Source organism: Drosophila biarmipes, chromosome 2R (assembly GCF_025231255.1).
Source record: "Drosophila biarmipes strain raj3 chromosome 2R, RU_DBia_V1.1, whole genome shotgun sequence".
Lineage (NCBI taxonomy): Eukaryota > Metazoa > Arthropoda > Insecta > Diptera > Drosophilidae > Drosophila > Drosophila biarmipes.
This window is the reverse complement of record NC_066615.1, coordinates 10,955,546-10,977,804: the sequence shown is the minus strand read 5'-3', so window position 1 is coordinate 10,977,804 and position 22,259 is coordinate 10,955,546. Positions and strand designations below refer to the sequence as shown.

Sequence of the window (22,259 nt, the reverse complement as noted above, 5' to 3'; positions counted from 1 at the left end):
TTGCACAGATTGCGACTTTCGATGGGGAATAAGACCCGAAAAAATTGTTTGACATTTGAATTTTTGAGCTGTAACTGCAAGAATGCGTGGTGGCCATGCACTGCGAGTCGGGGTGAAATGTGATTTCGAATGCAAAAGCTAGAAACCAAAGCCGAGTCCAAACCCAAATCCAAATCCCCGGGCATGCACGTGCAACGTGTCGCAGCTGGAGTCCCCCGATGCAAAGTGTTGGCCGCCGTCAAATCAGCCGCTTTCAAACTCAAATTACCAGTTCCCAACCAGGCCGTCTGAAAAACCAGGCGAAACTGTGCCTAAACTCTATAAATTCGCCTGGGAGCCTGTGGGTCTGCCTGGCGAATTTATTGTGCGACCTGCATTTCTTCTTGGCCCTCTTTTTTTCCCCCCGGACCAGCACAAATTTATTGTTGACTGCAGCGAATTGCGTGAAATTGGCAAAGCAATTGTGGCAAGTTTCAATTGGGCACAGGTCTATGAAGTCATTAAGGCGGGAGAACAAAATGGAAAGTGCATGCTGGCCGTGTTGCGCAACATTGTTGGCCAGTTGCGCAGCAACAGGAGCAGCCGTATCTGTATCTACGCTACCCGAAGTATCTACAGGAACTGCAGCTATAAGCCCGCCAGTTTTGGCCTGGCCAACAGCTGCCTACAGCGCTATTTGCATTGATCGACAGCAGAGGGCTCCGCTCGGCGGTCGCCGACTCAATTACTTTGGCAGTCGTTGACCCAGAGAACTGGTTTGGCCCGTCTAGGCCCTTCTGGAAAACTAGTTCACAGATCCGCACAGCGTTGGCCCATTGAGGAGGGGCCTTCGAGGGGCCAGCTGCAGCTGGGGCTCTGCGGCAAGTGCCTATATTTAGCCCCGTCTGCGCTTATCTGGCATCCAAATGAATGATCATTATGCGGCGGTCGCGTTGACAAATTGCCACAGAGCTTGAGCGATGAGCGACGGCTCAATGCCCGGCCAAAGACAGTTTAGCGGATGGTGATGGCTCAGAGACATAGAGGGGGGCCTGAAGAGGCAACTCCGGGGCCCCGAATCGCCGGAGACAATGCCCAAAAGGTTAGCCCCAAATCACTTTGGCACTTTGTGTGCGGTTTTCTCAAGTCATTTGTGTGATTTGGGTTAATGTCGGAAGAGCAGCCGAAAAATAATCGTGTAGGTATATATAAGCCGGCTAGTGCCTATGTATCCGCAGCGAAAGTTACGCCAGGTTAGTTCTACACGGAGAGAAATTGGGGTAAGGTGTCCCCCTGGAAGCGCAAGGAAATGTATCATGTCTCAGGGTTCATGGGTTCTACCAGTTTCGTATTTTTATAGTGTGCTGTAAGACATCCCTATATCATTTTTCCCTCTGTAAGGACTGCCTCTATGGCCTCTTGTGAGTTCAGGGACAGGTGTCGCTCCATTAAGACTTGTTTGCTTTTAGCTTTACGACGTCCCTCAGCTGGACAGCAATTATGTGGCAGGACTGCCCTTCTGCCTCGTCCTGCCCTTCCGCACATCCTTTTATTGTTTTACTACCCCTGACAGAGCTCTCCCGGCAACAAAAGCAACGCAACTTTTATTAAAAAGCTTTGGCCTGCTCCAGCGTGTTCGGTGCGATTGTCATAAACGATTTTTGAATTGTCCATAAAAATAGCTGGACGGGAGAAAGGAGCGGTGCAAAAGCTCGTAAACTTTATATGTGGGGAGAATGTCCATGTTTCCCAGAATGCAGTACCCCGAACGCAGAACCCAGAACCCAGAACCCAGAACCACTTGGCATTTTTCCACCGGATCAGCAGCCGCAGAGCCAGCACGTTTTGTTCTGTCTGCCTTGTCAACATGACATTTGCCGTGTTGACATTTTTATTGACTTTGGCAGGCAGCAGGCGAACGGTTTTTGTTCTCGCCCAGCCTGAAAGTTGATTAAGAATGCCAGTCGGTGAAGGCATGTACTGCGTCTGCTTCCCACCTGCGTGTGGTCCACCGCCAGGTGCGTTTATTACGCATACGCCAAGTGGCCACGGGCACTAATTGCCGCTCCTCTTAGCGACTGTACTAATGTGGCCCGTTTAGAAAGTTGCATAATGGCGCGAATTGCGTTGGCTTATCTCTGTGAGAACACAACTAAACCAATTAATGTTCGGGCGAGCACTCATCGCAGGCGGCAAGTATAATAGAAGCGCGGCTGCTGCTACACTTCAGCCGATCTTGGCCGCTGCTAACGGCAGGGAAAATAGTTTGCCGAGCGTGCAAATTTTCACAGCTGCAAACAGCAACTATGCCGGCAATTTGTGTGCTAAGCGGCACACAGAGAGGGGCTCCGCCACTGCGGCCAGCCCGATCCCCACTTGGCCATCTTCGCTGGGAGCAGAGCCAGAGACACCGCGATGCGAGGCCCACGATCAGGTTTGTGCGCAAGAACAGCGCTTTGGTAATGGCTGCAAGAGAAATTGCATCATCAATGCAAATTCGGTGAGCTGAAGGCGGTGATGGGAGAAGTTCCAATTTGTTTTCAGGGTAATTGATTCGAGGCATTATTTTTTATTCGAGCAACTGCCAATTAATTGCGAACTTTGTTGAAAATACATCAAAGCACAAGCTGCTGGAGAACGCGTGTGCTGTTTTGGGTCGCCCACCGGGTAGTAGTGCCTCCTGGATCCCCGAGCGCCCCTGTTCCAGATCCCTATGCCGTCCCATGCCACACCGTGCCACACCATAACCATATATCCGCGGCTGTGTGTGTTCCAAGAGTCGGGGCCCACGGCACTCATCCGGAGACGACTTGCTGCTTCTGCGGTCGTTGTCTTTGGTCTATGAACTTGTTTTCTCCACTTCGGTCTGGAAGGCCCCTGTCCCCTGGAAACCCCTTCCTCTTCTGCCTTTTTAATTGAAGCCGTGTCTTTGGCTGGGTTTTTTTGCCCCATGCTTTTTGTTCCTTGTCGTCTTTGGGTTTTTTCTACGACTTTTTGTGTTGATGCTTCGATTTTTATACATTAATGCTGCCTTTATTGCTGGAGTGATTATGCTCAATTTTGTTTTTGACCATAATTACATTTCGTTCTCCTCCGGAGAGGCATCCGTTAGCTTGAGGAGCTGTATCTGGGGCCGGGGTTATGGCCTGCCTCGGTTTTATGATGATTTGGTAAACAAATTGGCATTGATTGATTTTTATTCAGCGCTATGCAAACACGGCGAGCGCAGGAAATCACGCTTCGAGTGCTGGCAGGCCTCGTTGAGAAGGTGGCATGTGGTGCCTACGAAGCCCTGAAGGTCAGCCCCGAGTCTATTTGCCCGGCTAAGTGAGATTTCCACTCGAGAGGCGGCCGGAAAACGTGTGATCCGAGCATAAATCAAGGCTTATCCGCGGACCAACAAAACTGCATTCAACCATAATTATTAACGACACATTCGGATGCTAAAACATGTCGGCATCGAGCCCCACCAGCCGAATCTGATGTGATTTATGGGGCTGGCTTGGCAACAAAACTGTTCACAAATTAACCGTAATAAAGCAAACTTCATAGTTGCTGCTGCAGTTGTTGCGCCTGCTGCTCCTGCCGCCGCTGCATGTTAGCTTATTTTGATTTATGGCCAACTGAAATTGGAATCTAATTTCTTGGCCATTAACAAAACCAGCAGCAAAGAAATTGTGTTCGTCTGCCTACGCAGATCGCGCAACTTGGCCGGAGTTGGCCGAAAGCAGGGTGAGCGAGTGCCTGGCTTTTGGCCACCGACTGACCAACACCTGGGGGAATTAGTTCTGACTATAAGAGGCAGCGCGGGCAAGGATAGCTTTCGGCAGGAGTAAATCAATCGCGGTATCTCCGGCATTGGAATCTGTAATTGCTTCATTAGAATGAGTTATGCCCTAGCAAAGTGATCTGATCGGACGGTACGTTTTCTGGTGGGATTTGTCTAAAAAGAATGGGAAAAAGCCTAGTTTTCTATCCCATAAACGTGTAATAAATTGATTACTTATTTTGAAAAAAGGGTCTATTACTTATTATTGTTCATTAAGTTTTATAATGGGATTTGGCTAAAAAAGGAAAAAAAAAAACGTAGTTTTCTATCCCATACATGTGTAATAAATTTATTATTTATTTTGAACAAATGGGTATCTTAAGTCATTATAAGAAAGACATACCTATGGGTCTAATACGTATTATTGTTTTAGAGGAACTCCGCAAATCTTCAATATTTGGATTACATATTTACTAAACAAATAGGAAGTATTGAAGTTTTGAACATAAATATTAATGATACCTGATTACAAACCTAAAAATGTTAAAAATATCTTTCAGTATTATTTTTAAGCTCTCTCATTTACATATATATCATAGATATATGGTTAGGAGAAGTTCGTGTCTCTATATCTACCTTTCTTAAGGATTGGTTTGGATTTATAATACTCTGAATCCTTTGCCATATTTTTTGAGATTTCCCTACCTCTGCAGGGTACTCTCTGCCTCGACTTGTGGCCAGCGATTCCCTCCTTTGATTTGGCTCGTTGTTTGGCAAAAACATAGAACGGTAAAGTGCACCTTTGCACTAACTGTTCTCGGAGGATCGTTGACAACCTGGCCACAACTGGCGACATGGCAAAAATAATTAGCTGCTAATTGCGTTTTATGAGAGGCCCTGACAGTGAAGTGATGCGGCACATTGCACATCGGAGGTTGCAACCTGCCGGCTAATGGCTGCAAAAAGGCTCTTGCATTGCGGCGATGAGACTGTAATTCCGTCGATTTGTCGTCTGAAAGCCGCCTTGTGGCGATCCGGCAGATTAGCATTCGGGTGCGGCTAAACTGTTAAGTTTCCGCCTTCTGGGCCCCGAACAATGATAATTCGTCCCCCTTATCGCGGTTAGTGGATCGCTGCAAACCCGCTCCGAGGCAAGTTCAAGAGCTAACGAGGCAGGAATGCAAAGAGTGTTAATGCAGGCGGAATCTTGCCACTCTGCTGCATGTTGCAGGTTGCAAGTGGCAGGTTGCTAGTTGCTGGTTGCCGGTTGCTGGTTGCAAGTTGTCCAGTGGCATGCAGGCAATTTAAATGCAAAAAGTGAAGCTGTCAATAAAAATTACGCGACTGCCCATCCCCTGCGCCCCCTGAGCATTTAATTTATTGCCCTGCGTGTCTGTGTGAGTGCGTTAAATGTTTTATTAATTAGTTGCCAGGGGCGGGGAAATTCCAGCCATGCTGGGGCCCAGGAACTGCCCGTGCTTGTCTTGATCCGTCAGTCAAGTGTCAACTTTCGGCTAAACTAATCCCGAAAATCCCTGCCCAGCCAACGCACTTGTTTTGACACATGTTTGCCCATATGCTGTTCCTATATCGCCCATGAACCTATGGTGATCCACAGCGAATCGCTTTGATGTGGGCGCAGACAAGCCGAAGGGGCCAACGAAAAGCGATTTCAATTTCAGTCATTTTGACAGCGGCTTAAGCGGCTTGAGAAAGGCCCGGCCAGGGGGAAACACACAGTTCCCAAGACACAATTAATATGCGACGCAGTTCTGCTGGCCATAAATGCGTATAAACATGGCCTGAGCACCGCCCCCCGCCCACCGACCGCCCGCCACTTTGGGGCAATTAGCATGGCTAACATGAGCGGAGACGCTTAATGGCCTTGGTTTATTTTCACATTACCAGCCGGGCAGGCCATGTACCATGGGTACGAGCAAAGAGACTTTAAACAAAAATGACGAAAACAAAATCATATTTTATCGCCATGCATAAATAAATCACAAAGGCTGTGGCGCTGTAGTTGTCGCTGTTGTCTCGCACTTCTCTGGCGCCGTTTAAAAAGCGCGGTCTCAACTTGGCTCGCAGAGAGCCGGGCCAGTTGGCCAATTGTCTGGGCCAAGTCATGCAAGTTGCCGCCGCCATCAGCGTCGCTTTGGCTGCACTCTGCTGCCGCAATTAAGTTGCATCTGCGGCACAGCCAGCGCCGCAGCCACGCCCCCAGAAAGCAGGGGCGCACTTGTGGCATTTGTCAGGGGCGGAGGCATTCGCGGCTGGCAGCCGAGTGCCCCTAATGGCTTTGTTAATTAAAACCAAAATCAATATGAATGGGCCAAGAGAGTTCGCAATAATGGAGGAGCTGCTGCTGCTGCGGCCATGTTGAAGATGAGCGTCCAAGTGATGTATGGGAGCAAAAGTATCGATTTACAAATGAAGTTGGAAATATTGTATCATACTATTTGTAATTGGGAAATTCTGGTAGAACGGGTTTTAAATTTAATGTAAATAGCATTGTTAATTAACACGAACGGGCCAAAAGCGTTTTAAATAATGAAGGCGGAGCTGTTGTGCAACAGGTCAAATAAATAAAGGGTGGTCAATTTTTTTAAATTTATTGAGGAGATATTTGCTTACTTTATTCGAGAGAACGATTTTGAGAACGTTTTTCCATGAGAACTTCTTCCATATGTACCATACTACAGGTTTTCTTAAAGAAATTTGTTGACTTAAGGAATGAATGACATTTTTATGTATTTCCCAAATCTATTATCAATAAATAATTTTTTACATTGCTATCCCACCTTAAAAAGTGTATTGAAATTGGGAAATAATAAAATACACAGCGCTTTAAATGAATACTTAACACAGTGACATTTTTACATAAAATATAAACGTTTTTGCCATCCCTAGAGTAAGCACTTTCCTGCAACATATTGCTCGCTAAGCGAACCATGAATTTTAAGTACGTTCGCAGAGGCCTGAGGATGGACGGTGGCATAAACATATTTCCAGAACTTCACCAGTACATTTTTGTTTTTCTGCCCATTTCGACTGCCGAACAAGTCGTAAATGAGTCACCGCCCGAGCCCGCCCCTTGACGCGAAGTGGAGACGCAGGCCGTGACGGAGGATCCCGATCCCGGCTGAGCTCTCGAGATTTATGCGGCACTCGATGGCAGTTAAGATTGAATTGAATGCTTAGACACGAGCTGAACACAAGTTAATTGCCAGCGCAGAATGTGAACAAACCAGAAGCCATTCATTCGGCGCAGAGTCGGAGAAATTATTGCAGTGCAATTTTTTAATATCTTCATTAAGCGCTCTGGGGCCCAGGCAATTAAAAGCCCAGGCGAAACCAGATTCGGAATCCGCAGCTTTGCATAGATCTGGGAACTAATGCGAGTGCGGTGGCATGGCACTCTCATCGATGGCAGCCGTTGGGCTTCTGGGCGAGAGTCATCGAGATGGGAGATGGGAGATTCGAGAACCGAGAACGGAGAATCGCGTGTGGCTACCGGATTGCAGACGGATCGGGCTGAAGCCGTGTCAGGGGCACATCAAAACGGCGTCTGTTATTATTATTAATTATGCTTTGATTGCCTTCTTGCTGGAATCGCTTGGAATCGTTTGGAATCGCTTGAAATCGCTTGGATTCGCTGGCCGTTCCTGTTAGCAGGCCGTTTGCCAATGCAGCTCCCGAGCGTGGCTGTGGCCTCTAATTTGTGGTTGCCAAAGTTGATCATCTTCATTGCCATCACCAGCGCCATGATGAGCTTGGCCAACAGCTAATTGAGTTGTGGCTCCCACTCCGTTTCGCAAGTAGCGAGTTCGTTGCCTAAGTCTTTTGTTTGCTCCCAAAGGCCTGCATACTAAATCAAAGCCCTTAAACGTCCATGGAAATATATGCCAATATTGTTTTCCCAATCCAGCCCAAAAGCAACCCACCCCATCCCATTCGCGATTCCCATTCCCTGGCAGAATGAAAAGGAGGAAATGTCATGCGGCTGAGGGAAGACAATCGCCGGCCATATTTCATAAGCTGCGTGCCTGCCATTCGCAAAACACAATAACTTAGGCTTAGGGCCCCCGATATTTGCATGGCATTATGCAAAATCATGACATGAAAGCGGAGCTCGCCGGAGCTGGAGCACTGCAATTGCGCCAGCTCCTCGCCAGCCATATGCAAGTATATGGCATACTATATCGGCCGCTGCAACCGATCCGCCGAAAGATCGCAGCCCGCGAGGGACGCACAAAGGCCCCTGGTAAATCACACTTTGGCAGTTGTCGCTTGTGCGCCGCCGGCCCAGAGCCACCGCGTCGTATGCGTAACCCGAGAATGCCCGCGTAAGTGGAGACCCGCAGCAAGAGCCTCGGAGCTCCGTCTTCGATGTGAGTGATGCGTAGAGCACGGGAACCGGGGGAAACCGGGGGTGCGGGATCGGGGGATCTTTGCAACAGAGTGGAACGCAGCGCATCGAAACCAGACAGCCAACCAGAGGCACACTGGGGCAAAGTGGTTATGAAACTGGCTTCAGATAGAGGATAGAGTTTGCCTGCCTTACAGACATATGTTCCAAATTAATTTGGAATCCTTTTCTGAAATATCTGTAATGTAATGTAGTTCTATTAAGTATGATCAAATACACTAAGTGTGGACATTATAAGGAATTATAACCATAATATTTAATGATAAAAAGTACACACATTCCCACCGAAGCTTAAGTCATCCCTAAAGCCAAGATACATTCTTTAAACCTTTAAACATAAATTGCTTTTGCCGAACTAGGTAAATTTAAGATTATTTCCCTTTAAAGTTTATAAAATAAGAGATATATAAAATCACTGTTCTTCCACGGAAACAAGGGTTAAACTTGTCAACCGGAATATAATTTCCCATTAAGGCAATGATGAAGTGCGTTTTTTAAGGCTAATACAAAATGAGGCAAGTTATACACCACAACAGATACACATTGAATGCACATTAGCAATGGAAAAAGATATTATATTCAATAAGCTACTTTGATTACAGAATATCACTAAGCTGCCTGAAACGAGTAGCACTTTCCCTGCTCTGCTTTTCGCGGGGGTGTCACCACTGTTCCGGGATATCGTTTCGGTTTCAGGCCGCCAAGACAAGAACAAGTTGCCCGAGTGCTGGATGTGGCTGCGAGCTGCCTGCCGCTTGTTGCGTGTATCTTGCGGTTCGTCTTGGTCGCAGAACACGCAATGTGTGTTCATTGACTCCTGCCTCGGCCAACGTCTTGCGCAACAAGCTGCAGCCTCCTGTCTCCCATCTCCTGCCTCCCGAGACTCCTCTTAAACTCCCGACTCCTGGTAATCAATCATTGGGCCAGCAGAACTTATGCATTTAAATTGTCAGCAGCAAGGGCGGCCGAGAAAGGGCGGCCAAATCGCTTTTGACAAATGGATTTGGAATGCTACTCACTCATTTGACTCCTGCTGGGCGGCTCCTGTGGCCACTTCCGCTGCGGCGGCGCTCGTGTCCAGTTCGTTGAAAGTGAAACTGATATCGTGGGCATCCTTAAACGGCTTCATGCTGCGCGGTAAACTGCGCTGCCGCAGGCTCAGGTTCAGAAACTGAAGATCGCCGGCGGTCAGGGGTTGCAGGGGCACTTGTGGTGTTGCAGGTTGCGAATGGGGCTCCCTTTCCTGATCCTGCAACTGGGTAATCCGATTCGCCGGCGGCGGTGGCAGCGGCGGCACTGGACGCTGCTGCTTCAGCTTGGGCGGCAGGGCGGGCTTGGGTGCTTCCTGCTCCTGCTGCTGCTCCTGACTCAGCGGAGGATCCTCCTCCTGCTCGATAATCTCCAGGACTTGGGCCGTGGCTCCCTCGTGCTCCGCGTAGAACTTGGCCATGTTCTCGGTGGCGTCCAGCGGACTGTAGCGCTTGCCGCGCACCACCAGATCGCCCAGGTGATCGGCGTCGATGCCGAAGAGAAAGGGATCATCGAGGACGGTCACCCTGGCATTCCGCTGGGCCACCTCGCTGGATTCGTTGGTGGATCCATTGGTGGCGGACTTGCTGGACTTCTCCCCGCGCACATGGGCTCGCAGGGATCTCAGGAGCTTCTTGCTCCGTCGCGGGGAGGAGGAGAGCGGGAAGAGCGGACGCCCCGATGGCGCCGTTCCTCCTCCGCCTCCTGTGGTCCTCGGAGTCCCCCCATGATCGCCCAGATCGATGCCGTCGTCCGCATCCTCGGCGGCATCTAATTGCCCGGCGATAAGATCGCAGTCCACGGTGTCGTAGTCCCGATCGCGTCCATTGTCGGGCTCCTGATTAGCGTCCGCCAGCCGCTGGGCCGCCGCCTTGCTATAGAGCTGTCGATAATATTTCTGCTGGTCGCCGTACAAAAAGCAGACGCGCCACCATTGTTTGCATGCCAGCAAATTGGCGGTACGTGGCACCATCGCCGGCTCCATGTTTCCAGTGGCAGTGACCGTGGCCTGGCCAGTGGCGGCAGCATCTGCCCCTGATCCTCCAGAGCCTCCTCCTGCAACTCCTCCTCCTGCTGCTGTCAGGCTGCTCATGTTGCTTATTATTATTGTTCCCGGGCCGTAATTATTTTTCAGTTCTCGTTCTCTTTTCTTGTTAGCAATGACATTCTGTACTTGTAGCTGTTTTTTGGTGGCTTTTGTTTCTCGGTTTATAAATTCCTTCAGTAAATTCAGCTTTAATTACTTGTTTGTGGTTCTTTTATACACTTTTCTATGAACATTTATTTCGTTTAGTTTTTGTACTTTATAAGCTTGCCTTTGTTATTGTTAGAGCGTCTCTAAACTCCTTCAGATATATATTTTAGTTAGCTTTACGAAGCACCTGTACGTTTTCTTTAAATATGCCCCATGGATACAAGCACTTCCGTTTTATTTGGTTTTTATTATCAATTTTTTGAAGCGGATAATCGATGTTATTGATTTGAAACTTTTATTTTTTGTGACTTTTTTTTGAGCCCGCTCAGCAGCACTTCATTCGATACAGATACAAAAACACAGCCCGAGGAAAACCCGACTTTCTCGACTGGAAATTGGACACTAGACAAAGGCCCACCATCTTGATCGATTGCCTATAATTTACTTTCGAGCCAGATGAAAACCGCCGGGGCATAAATTTAACACTTTCCCCCAACCGCACACGGAAGCCGGGGCCGCCTGCCCAACGAGGAAAACTAATCAAATTTGTGTAGACACTGGAAATTGGCAGCTTGAACCCTTAATAGTGATTGGATGCAAGGCAAATAGCGCGGCGTACACGCTTACCACGGCTAATGGCCAAAAGCGGAGATGATGATGGCGGCCAGTCAGCCGTCGGGCCATCTTCATCGAGTATAAGACATTGGCCATCGGGGCTCCGGGCCGATTAGTCACGCCTCTAATAAAGACGGCAGACACGTAGCCCCTGCATCAGGTATCGCATCGGTGGAAAATGTGGAAACGTGGAAAACAGCGCTGCTAAGTGCGAGCCACTGCAGTTTCCTTGGCGGCGATGCCCTTGTCAGATAATAATAACTTCATCTTCATCTTCATCATCATCAGCGCTGACTGCCGCAGCTGCTTGAGTGGTAGCCAAATGCCTCGGCAGCAATTGCAGCTTACCATCATCCCGTCCACGTACCATAAGCCAAATGCTATATGTATCCTGTGTGTGTTTGTCTATCTGTATCTCTATCTCTATCCGAGAGTATCTGGGCATCCCAGAGTGCATTAAGCTGCTTTTAGCTTAGTGCCCGCAGACCGCCTTAATGGAGTCGACAAAAAGCGAGGTCTGGCTCATATTTATGAGATCAATGCCGGGGAAAGGCTGTCAATCAAGAGCGGAGGCAATGTTTATCAGATTACCAGAGCCTTGCAGAGATCAAAGATCACAGGAACACAGGCTTGCGGTAGAAGAAGAACGGAGCGATGTCAGTTCGGTATTGACAACTCAATTAAAACTTGAACGGTCAACCATTTTGAGTGCCAGCCGAACAAAGTCATGGAAAAAGCCGTAACAAATGCTATGGTGATCTTTATGACAGCCTTAAGTGTTTCTTGCTTGCTTGGAGCTAAGTTAACAATACTAGGTGATCTATGAGAATTTATCTGAATATGCATGACAAAATATGTATATAAAAATATTTGAATTATTTATGTTTACTACTTGACATGGATAATATGAAATAATGTGTCGCAAAACCCGCTTATCTTTTGTTCGATATGTATAATATCATCATTAAGAAGTGAGAAAATCATTTTTCATTGCGAATCTTCATGTAGGAATGCCTCAGATAGAGCGGTTATGGACCCGAAGACGTCCAAGTAGAGTAGCAATTGTAGCTTTTTTCCTGTGCATGCATCAAAAGCAACACTAGAGTAAACATTCCGCCGCGAAGAGTCAACATCTGGGGGCAGGAATTCGAGACTCAGAACGAAGTGGAGCTGCATCCACTTAATTGAATCATAGCCAAGAACAATCGCAGTCATAACCGCCCAAACAGAGCAACTGGCTTCCGGCTAGCACAGAAATGGAAGATGGTTTCCAGCCGCAACAAAGTCAAAGCCGCAGCACGCGATCCCATCCAGATTTGCAGTTAGACAGCGGGTGTGATTAGAGCCCAATGAGTGGGTAAGTGGGGGAAACCGGTCTGCGGATGGGAAAAGCGGCACTTGCGCATGATTCACATGTGCCACAAAGAGCTCCGCTCTGCCCTGCTCTGCTCCGATGCGATTAAAACGCGATCACACAATAATCATAAGGCAAAAACGGAGCCGGTCCGGCGAATGCCCAAACAAAGACTTCCGGCGATCCAAGACAGAAGATGGAAGACTGCCGATCTGGAGAGCTGTAGCACTGGAGATCTGGAGGGGCCTGATGCAGTGGCGAGGCCTGGCTTATTGGATGGTGTGATGGGTAGTCTGATGCCGCAAGGCACCGTTAGTATTTATTGATGGCGGTTGTCCGACATGTGTAAGTGACGCCGTCGATGCTTGTCGCGTAATTCATCCGATGCCAAATTGCCGGCGTTAATATCTGATAATGCCTGACCCACTGGCAGCGGCTGATTGAAATCGGACTGCGCACTGGGCCAACGAGGCGTATGCGCAATTTGCATGCCCCACAACACAGTAGTTGCCTCTTGCATTGCCATTATTTGCGATATTCCGAACGACTCTAGTTCGGTTTGAGTGGCTGGCGGCTCTGTCATCAATCCCCAGTTGGAATTACCCAGTTGACCAGGATTTCCCCCCGCCTTTTCCATTTGGCGTACACACATAAAGTAGCTTTATGGTGCCTTTTATTGCCGGGCATTTGCCGGGACTTCAAGTTTTCATGGCCGGCGGCTGAGAAACTGCGTGGAAAATGGCAGACAGGAGCAATTAATTTTATGGCTATTTATGTAGATTTTTCTCCCAGTGCAATTTACACAAATGCAGGTTAAAAAGTCAATTGCTTTGTCTTGGTTTACTTTCCCGGCATGCAGTTAAAGCCATTCACCGCTCAACCTTTTGTAATGCGCCCACTTGAGCTGCATTCTCGTCCCCCTCCGCCCCGGAGAACCTCTTTTCAACGGGGCTGAAAATTGTGTTATCAAGAATCCCATTCAGCATCACAGAATCCGACGTATCTATGGACTTATCACTGCCTACCCAAGTGGTTTAGAAAGCCGCAGACGTGACAACTCACTCAGCGGCGGCTGCAACTGTAAAATTTCATAATTTATTATGCAGTCGGATGGCCCAATGGCAGCTGGCACATTTTCCGATATTACCATATGAAAGCCCCGCCCCGGAGACAATAAGAAACAATGAGAAATATGCACTTGATGGCGGGACTCTTCCCGGTTCTGGCCAAGGTGTCTCGCTGGCTAATGGATTAACTTGTTTGTCTATTTTACGGCCTAACTATAATCTCGAGCCTCTGAAAGCTCCGACTGGGCCGGGCCGTAATAATTACAGCGCCTAGGCCCGCCAGCCAAACTAGTTTGGGCCAAAGCCAAGCGATCTAATGAGCCATTGTCTGGCTCTCATATTTCATTGGGTCCGATAATAATCTCACGCTGGTGGGGTGTTAAACGGCCTTTGTCTCGGAATTGATTGTCGCCGCTCAGGAATTCCTTCTCGAATTTTAATTGAGCCTGCAAACCCGACCGCTCGGCTTTTTGCCAGACTGGAAAACAAAGTGAAAATGAAAATCGAGCCGGGCACGCCTCCAAAGCCGAAACCTTGTGGGCGGCGGCCGGTTTAATCTGCGGCGCACTCGTGTTAAATGTCAAATGCAATCAAAAGACGTCGAGGCGAGGGAAACCAGCTAACGTTGCTCCATTTTCCGGGGAACCCGTTCTTATCGGCCTGGAAGATGGTTGGCAAACTAACGCAAGCTGACAGGATGACAGATCAAATTGGCGTTTGCATATACTCGTATACGACGGAACCATATTTATTTACGACTTCCCGCTCTAAAAGCTCATAACGCGGCCTGATTAATTTTAAGACCGAAATTCCCTGGCCAATGATGAGAAACAGTTCCTTAATTACCCCTTCAAATGGACGTGAGACATGTAGTATGCAAATGCTTTGGTGTTGAGACAACGGAGGGAGATTGACATAACGAAGGTTGGGTTGTTGACCCTCTCGAAGAGCTTTGTTATGCTAACAAAACACCAAACCTAAATGGTAACTGTAAAGTGGCCAATCTATTCCGAGGCGGGATTCTTTCGGCTGAGGTTTTGTATCTCTTGGAATCTCAGTAAAAGCCAGCAATTGTGAGTAGATGGCTGGCTGGTGCCGCGGCAACTGGTGAGCAAATTAACACGCCAGTTAGTTACTCAGTTAGAGGCGTCGATTGGGGTTAAGCAGCCGTGGCAGCTGGCCCAAAGTGAGGGAGAAAGTTGGTGCAGCAGAGCCATAATTGAGCCAACTAGTTGCCGCAACTCGGCCATAAACAACAGTTTTATTTCGAACCGCCGCCGGCCGACGCTACATAATTATGAAGAATTTCTTAATAAAGCCCGGAATCGAAGCCGAGCCAGTGCGAAAATTGATTTAGTTGGCCGGGCCATAAACGAGCGCGGTGAATTGCAGTGTTCCGTTGTTGCTCCACGGCTAACACATGTATCCACAACTGCATCTTGCTGGAATTTTAACCGAGAACCACTATCGCTTGCGCTTTAAATTCAAATTGGCATGTCAGGCAATTAGAAATCGGAGATAAATTTCAACCCCGGCCTACGCGCTCGAGTCGAATGTCTCCCTTGTCAATAAGGTGTTTTCAGCTGCAAAACCCGTGTCTGAGGCCCACACACACGCAGAGTTGGTTGGCTCAAAGGCAATTGCTAACAAGCCATTGTTGACATATTGCAGGCCATGTACAGTGTGTAGTAGGTCCGTTCCATACAATTCTGTGGGTGGCAGCCCGGCTCGGATCTTCAGATCCCCAGATCTCCAGATCTCGAGATCTGCAGATCCCAGGCCATGTCTGCGCTACTAATTGGATCAAGCGGAGAAAGCCGCTTGAAGTACGGCCTGCGCGGTAATCAAATTATTTTCGGGCTCTGGCCAAGTGTTTTTATGGCTAGACAAGTCATGTTTTATGTGTTGTCGGAGCGGGTCGCCAGCCTATTTGGTTATGACTTCATTCCGCGATGCTGCAGCAGGTTGGTGAAAGTGCGCAGCGAACGGCGATTAAAACTTAACGCATCTAAATAAATCAGGCTCAGCACTTCAGTTGACTTGTAATGGGCATAAGCCTATGAGAGCCTTTAAACCGGCCAACTGACGAATGTACACCCCGAGTTCGTTGCTCAACTCTTTCGTTGGCCCATTGTGTCATGGGATTATTGGCCAAGTACCAACAAACACACCCTGGCAAACCTAACCGATTCTCGACACTCGATAAGCCCATAAAAATATTGTGTTAGGGCAGCCGGCCAGACGCCTGTGCCGCGCATTTCAATCGCTCTCGAGTTTCATTTGATTTTTAATGTAATTTTATTGTTGGCTGTATCGGCACTCGCACTCGTATCTGTATCTGTATCTGTATCTGAGGGGGCAAGTGTCTGTGGGAGGAGTTCGGGTATCCGCTTGTATCCATGTCGAATGAAATGCGCTGCGTTGACAATCCCCAGGCACAGACCTGGCTTAAATCGCACCTCACTGGGCCATTTGGCTTATCCCATGCTTTTAGCATAATTGAACGTTCCGCGAGCTGGCGAATAAATTCACTCGGCCCAAAGAAGGAGCTCCGCGCCGGGTGAGAAAAGGCTTGCCCTGATAGGGATCGCCCTGGATTTCCGATTGCACTTCACTTTTTTGTCAATTTACTTTTTACAATTTTCGTGAATTCAGTTAGCAGCTTTTCATTTCTGAGGTTTTTGTGCACTTTGCTCTGATCATCTGGCTGGAAAACGGTAAATGACAGATCTGGCGCAAGATATCGTGGCCCGAAATCGACATGGACGAAGACCGAGCGATAAGATCGATCGATCAGGCGGACACTTCGACGACAATGCGCACCTGTTGCCAGGTGTAAACCGCTCGCAACGGACAACGCTTTCAGACTGATCGAACCTCTCAGATGTGTGGATCGCTCTGGGGTTGGATCCCGGGCTGTGGATCGTGTTCGATGGAGTTCTATTCCGATCCCTCAGAAGGGGCTTAAACATTTGTGGTCAAGTGAGATTTACTTGAGATCTTTGACGCAGTTTAAGCGATATAAAAGTAATCAATAGGTTAAAATAGTTCTCTCAAAATATCATAAAAACTTATTTAAAGTGAGATCTAACTTAAGCAGCAAACATGTTCGATATGCTTATATTATCATCCTAAAAGTATACTCTCTGCGAAAGCAAAGCATGTAGAATTGAATGTACAATTCTCCGTAGAATTGAGCATTCTCTTCAACCTCTTTAGCGAAGAGTTTTTGCGAACATTAATATAAAACATACAGAAACAAACAAAGCCTAAAATGTAAATTGTTTTGATAGGAAAATTTTACAAATACATTTTTTGTTGTATTAAAAAAAATATTGGACCGTTTTGTGTTTTTAGAAAACCGAAAACTATTTTATTTCGTTTGATCTTGATTATACATTCTACACCAGTCTACCCAGTAATGTAGACATATGTGTAATGTATTTCAAAAAGACAGTGTTTGGATTGGTTCCAATTTGAACCGTCAATTGGAGTTAGCGCTAATAATAATAAAACTGAAACACAAATATATTTTTTGTGTTTCGAATTTACTTTTGAACCTTAAGCTAATAATAAAGCTTTAAATAATGTCTTAAGAAAAAGAATAGCTTGGATTTAAAAAAACCTTTTATTAAATATCTAAGAACTTTAAGTTAACTAAGTAAAGTAGAGTAGAAATGGAAACCTCCCAAGCACATTTGCCTAGCTAGGTATATCTATAAGGTTTTCCAATAAGGTAACCGTGAAATGAGATTTGTGTGATGAGTAATTATAAAGTGACATTAATAGATTATGTGTGGCCTAAAATGTAACATAAGCTACTTTAAAACACACAAACCACAATTAAATTGAGGACAACCCATTTTAAATCTCTTACTCTGAAAGAAGAGATGTTTCCCAATATCTCAAAGAAACTGGCTTTAAAATGAGAAAAAGAGCGATGTCAACCGCGAGTGACGAGTGGCCGAGTGACGGGTTCAAGGTTAATTTGCCGCTGACCATGTTAGTTGGCCACCATGCATCTTCAACGGGGGATCATTAGGCCGCACATTAGTGGCATCTCAGAGCGGTCTGTGGGCTAATTAGACGCCGAGTGTGAACGGAAACACTGCGTTTCTGCTTGCCGCTTTTTGTTGCACACCTCGTGGAATGCCCCGTGATGCATGATTTATGGTATTTGGAGTCGTGGATTGGCGGCGTGTGAAGCTCCCGAGGGGCCGGCCACCAAAGACTTACCCACAGATGCGTTTTCTTACGTTGGCTTGTTCACTTGTCTTACCTGAAACGAGAAGGGAAATGGCAGCCGATTAGTTAAAGTCCAATAAGGGCCGAAATGGATATGTTCTGTGAACTGGGTCCAAGAATACGGATTAAGGTCGGTGTTGACGCTATCAGAAAATCAATTTGGCTAATTGCAAGCATAATGGCCTCGTTCGCCGCACATTTCATCAGACACCGTCGAAGGGAATGCCAAAAGAGCAGCCCCACGAAATGCAGACAACTTTTTGACACGCCAACTCTGGGAGGGATGGGGCGGGTCGTTTGCCGTTTATTAGTGGAATCGAATGGCCCCCAAAGTGTCATCAAATCAATGCAAACTAGCAAACTGGCTCAAATCGAAGTCGGCTGCGAAACTTTTCCGGCCAACATTTGCGCGCCATTAAGCATGATGGGGGTTGGACTCCGAGGTGTGGGCCCGCAGGAGGACTCCTCCTCCTGGCGAAATGGGCAATTTCGTTGGCCCATAAAGGGCCATCGTAATGGGAAAAGTTAGCGCCACATCAGGGGCACAGGTGTGTCCCCACAGGCAGGGAAATAGTTTCCCACACCGCCCCGGCTAATAGATTTCCAAATCAATAGACCATCCCAGGGGAGTTTTTCGTTGTTTCTTTGCGAGAGTTTTCGTTAGTTTTTCTTCTTACCGACACCTTAAATTTGGACTAAGCACTGGAACCTAAGCTAAACATTTTGCGTACTTTCGATAACGGAGACCACATTTTCGGCCATGTCACACAAATGGGTGTAGGTCTGCATGTAGAGACTGTCTCTGAAGGATTTCCTGGTCCTCAGCTTCTTCAGGAGATACAGGTAGGGATTCTCCTTTCTCAGCTGACGCAACCAGGGCTTCGGCTCTGACTCTTCGTAAGCCTCCTCCTCCTCCTTGGCACTCTCCTCATCCTCCAGCTGCTTAACCTGAAAACGATTGATCTCCAGCCGGAGGCCGCTCAGCTCCAGCGAAGCCATCATCTCCTCCCACTCCTGAATGCCATTGCCAATGCAGCCACGCACGTAGATAAACGTGGAGCGAGTCCTCTGATCATTCCGACTGAAGTGAGTCAGGGATCCCCTACCTCCACCCTGCTTTAGTTGCTCCTGAACCTCGACGAGCTTTGCGAAGTGCAGCTGCCTTTCATTGGCGTCCGGCAGGCGCAGGATTACCCCAAGCAGCGTCTCCAGGCGCAGGTCCCAGGCGGGCTCCCTTGGTTTCTTCAGATCCTGGTATAGGGTCTTCAGGGTCTCCAGATCGTCGAAGCGCTCGCACTTGTAGCCCGTATTCTCGGCATTGAACACCTCCCGCTCGTCCAAGATTCGTTCGTAGGGACACTCCACCTCGCAAGGCTGCAGGAGGGGCACTATGGCTGCCTGGATCTCGGTCAATTCATCGGCCATCCGCTTCTTGGACTTGTCAGTGACCGAGTTCTGCAGCTTGCGTATTTTGTTCGTGTACTCCGGTGCCGGAACACATCTTCCCGTGAGTCGGGCCACAAAAACCCCTCTCACCGATCCACTCAGATTGGGAAAAATGCGGAGTTCGAAGCGCTGCTTGAAGAGATAGCAACCACGCGGACGGAAGAGTGCCCGGCACACCTGCTCCTCGCCGGGAAAAACGGTGAAGATGGACTGGGACATCAGGAAGTTCTGACACTGTGCAATGCACTTCCCAGTTCGTTTGCACTCCGCGATGGCCCACTGGCAGGTGAGCACCTGGATGCCCACGTTCTCCACGCGAGCCACCTCCTTGACCACGCTCTGGAATGGATGGCACTCGAAAAAAACGTTGGCGATATCCGGTAAGACACTTCGCCTGCCTGAGTTGAAGAACAACACACCGTTGATCTTGACGGCTGCTCGAGCAACCAAAGATTCCTGTTCAGGATCTGCCTTTGGAAGGCTCTCCTGTTTTGGATCAACCTCCGCCGGGATCTCCGACGAGCTGCTCAGGCTGAAAATCGATTTGCAGGACACTCGTTCGATCTGGTCGTCGTCGTCACGCTGGAGCGCCTCCTGCATGGGACCACTTCCCACCACCTCCAGTTTGTCCAACTTGGGGAAGAAGGGCAGGACGCGTTGTATGTCGCCTTTCTTCTTCTCGATGCGCTCCTCCAGCAGCCTGGACCTTATCCAATGGCTCGGCCTTTCTGGGGGCAGGTGCGTAGTCCCCAGTATTTCTTGCTTGGTGGCTCGGGTCAGTCCACTGACCTCCACCTCCACTCGGCCGCTCTTCTCAGCCCTCGGAAGGGTCTCCTGAAGCTCGGCAAGTTCCCGGCACTGGCAATCGACTTGGGCGGGAAGAACTCCCGGTTTCTTCTGAGCCAAGGTCGTGGGGTTCATGCGACCGGCGAGATCCAGCAGGCGCTCCACGGTCCCCCGATCCCCAGGAGCACCAGTGCTGCCCACGTTGATCAGCATCTCATGTGGGCGGCGTCCCAACTTCCGCTGGATCTTCGCCTGGACAGTAGTACGATTCTGAAGGGTATCGTACCACAGTTTGAGGCGCGGATCCATGCTCATGGACTCCCGCATGTCCTCGTCCAGAGAACACTCCGATTCGGACAACGTAATGGTGCCCGCCTTCTTGTCGAAAATGTCCTGGATTATGTCATCCAGTATTTTCTTGCCCTCCTGGTCGTTGACGTCCTTGAGGCTTCTGCGCTGCCGAAATTCAAGCGCAGTGGAGTCTGACTTTATGTCCATCACGTTCTTCTGGGACTCGGGTTCCCTATAGGATCCGGCGGCCTTCAGGAAGGATTGCATCCACGAGCGATGCCGAGAACCAAGTCCACTTCGTCTTTCCATCTTTATAGTTTTTATTGTATTTTTGTTAAGTGTTTACGGGGTTTTATTTTGTATCCGTTTATTTATGTATGTATACTTGGTGACAACTAGATCTGAGCTGTGCTCTCGACCACCGACACAATGTCCTCAGCCGCACTGCAGATGAGTCTGTATAACTGGATGTAGATAGAGTCCTCAAAGTACTTCGAAGGGTAGAAGTGGTGAACCTCAAGCAGGCTGTCCTTGGTTTCTCTTTTGCTGACTCTTGACCTAAGAAGTTGCACCTGCTCTTCCCACTCATCCAACCTACTGGCGAGTATTCCACGCACATAGATGGCCTTAGTGTGCCAGCGATTCCTTATTCTTTCAGGAGTGTCCACATTACCAAGGGGCAAGGCCGATGCTCCTCTCAAGCCATCCAGCAATTGTGTTAGTTCCGAAAGGTGCTCAATCCGTTGGCGAGGGTCCTGGACATTACACACCAAGTGGATGAGCGAGTGGACACTGTAATCCCAGGAAGGACTAAAGGAAACTAAGTGGATAGACTTTATTCTCCTGTAAAACTCCAAAAGACGCTCGAAGTCTTCGTGGCGGCGGCACTGGAAGCTTCTGTTCCGCCGGTTAAAAGCCTCCCGCTGTTCCAGCTCCCGTTCATATGGACAAAGGGTAAGATTCCTATGTTCCAGGTGAACCCGTGGATCATGGAGTATCACCTGGAGCTTCTCCATTTTCAGGCGATCCAAGTACTCCTTGGGTGGGGTACAGCGGCCATTCAGGTTCAACGTGAATCCCGAAGGACGGCAGAAGAAGATGCGGGGTGTCGTCAGGAGTAGCCATCGCTGTTTTACTATGGCCACATACCGCGGTTGGTACAGAACTGTAACATCCCGGGACTCGCCCGGAAAAAGCATGAAGGAGGCCACATCGAATACAAAGTCCCCGGAGTCGGCTTCCATGAGTGTATCGTTGTTAGAGAAGAAGTTGACCTGTCTCCAGAAGAAACGCAGCACTTGGCTTCCGCAGTTTTCGATGCGAACGATGGTGCGCAGGTGCCGCTGGAAGGGATGGCTGGTGAAGGTCCGGTCCACGGTCGGCGAGTACTCCGGAACATGGGGCCAGTAATGTATTCCGTTGATACGAACGCCAGGTCCGGTCGCCGATTGTTGAATCGACTGTATCGGTTGGACGACCTCGCCTCCTCCACTTGATCTTGAGAGCGCAGGGGAGCTCTCCTTGATCGCTGCCATTGGGCGGAGAATAACATCACGACAGTCCTCGTATTTTCTTCCCAACACCTCTAGGTCACAGATTTTGGGTGGTGGCTCTTTGGAGCAATCGTCGTCCTTCTCCCCATTCCTGGAGCCTTCCCTTCCCAACAACTCAGCAGCTGTATATCTGGGTATTCCTACAATCTCCATAAGGCCTCTCACTGAATGGCTCACTACCTTTCCCTGACAATTGAGTATCATCTGTTCGGGAATCCTACCCAACTGCCTTCGTAGCCTCTCTTGCAACGCCCATCGCTGTCTAATCATGTTCTTCCAGTAATCAAGCCTATGGTCCACTTTATTCTTAGACTTTTCGGAGGGGAAACTGCAAGAGGGCGCCAGGGAAGACGACTCTTGGTGAATACCTCGCCCTGGATGCTCTTTCAAAATGTTGTCTATAACTTCATTGGCCAAGCCATCAGAGTGGATGCTGCTATCGGAGGTAAAAGTATTCTCCTTGATCCGTAGATCTGTAGAACTCGAGCACATTTTCAAATT

General features: G+C 48.5%; 3 protein-coding genes across 10 annotated transcripts in view; all 3 read right to left on the bottom strand.

Moving 5' to 3' along the window:
• LOC108030045 (protein prickle) overlaps positions 1-22,259 on the bottom strand; it is a 64,135-nt gene that overhangs the window by 8,341 nt on the left and 33,535 nt on the right. Inside the window, exons 1-2 of one of the 8 annotated variants that reach the window (XM_044091735.2) lie at positions 15,881-16,279; positions 9,197-10,552 (exon numbers count right to left, since the gene is read on the bottom strand). The exons of 2 other annotated variants lie outside the window; for them this stretch is intronic. In XM_044091735.2, the coding sequence (XP_043947670.1) occupies positions 9,197-10,299 (1,103 nt within the window). In that variant the 5' untranslated portion in view covers positions 10,300-10,552; positions 15,881-16,279. Of the gene's footprint in view, positions 1-9,196; positions 10,553-15,880; positions 16,280-22,259 lie in introns of those variants that run through there. 5 more of the 8 variants (XM_050887850.1, XM_044091734.2, XM_017102617.3 and 2 more) reach the window with 5 other exon arrangements.
• On the bottom strand, positions 18,313-20,611 carry LOC108030041 (uncharacterized). Its single transcript, XM_017102613.2, has one exon. The coding sequence runs from the start codon at positions 20,512-20,514 to the stop codon at positions 18,397-18,399; it is 2,118 nt and encodes a 705-aa protein (XP_016958102.1). The 5' UTR covers positions 20,515-20,611; the 3' UTR covers positions 18,313-18,396.
• On the bottom strand, positions 20,601-22,252 carry LOC108030042 (uncharacterized). Its single transcript, XM_017102614.2, has one exon. It carries the CDS (start codon positions 22,248-22,250, stop codon positions 20,601-20,603), a length of 1,650 nt encoding a protein of 549 aa, XP_016958103.1. The 5' UTR covers positions 22,251-22,252.

Bases quoted from the DNA above. Each gene is read 5' to 3' on its own strand.
- LOC108030041 (XM_017102613.2), bottom strand. From the start codon at position 20,514: ATGGAAAGACGAAGTGGACTTGGTTCTCGGCATCGCTCGTGGATGCAA.
- LOC108030042 (XM_017102614.2), bottom strand. From the start codon at position 22,250: ATGTGCTCGAGTTCTACAGATCTACGGATCAAGGAGAATACTTTTACC.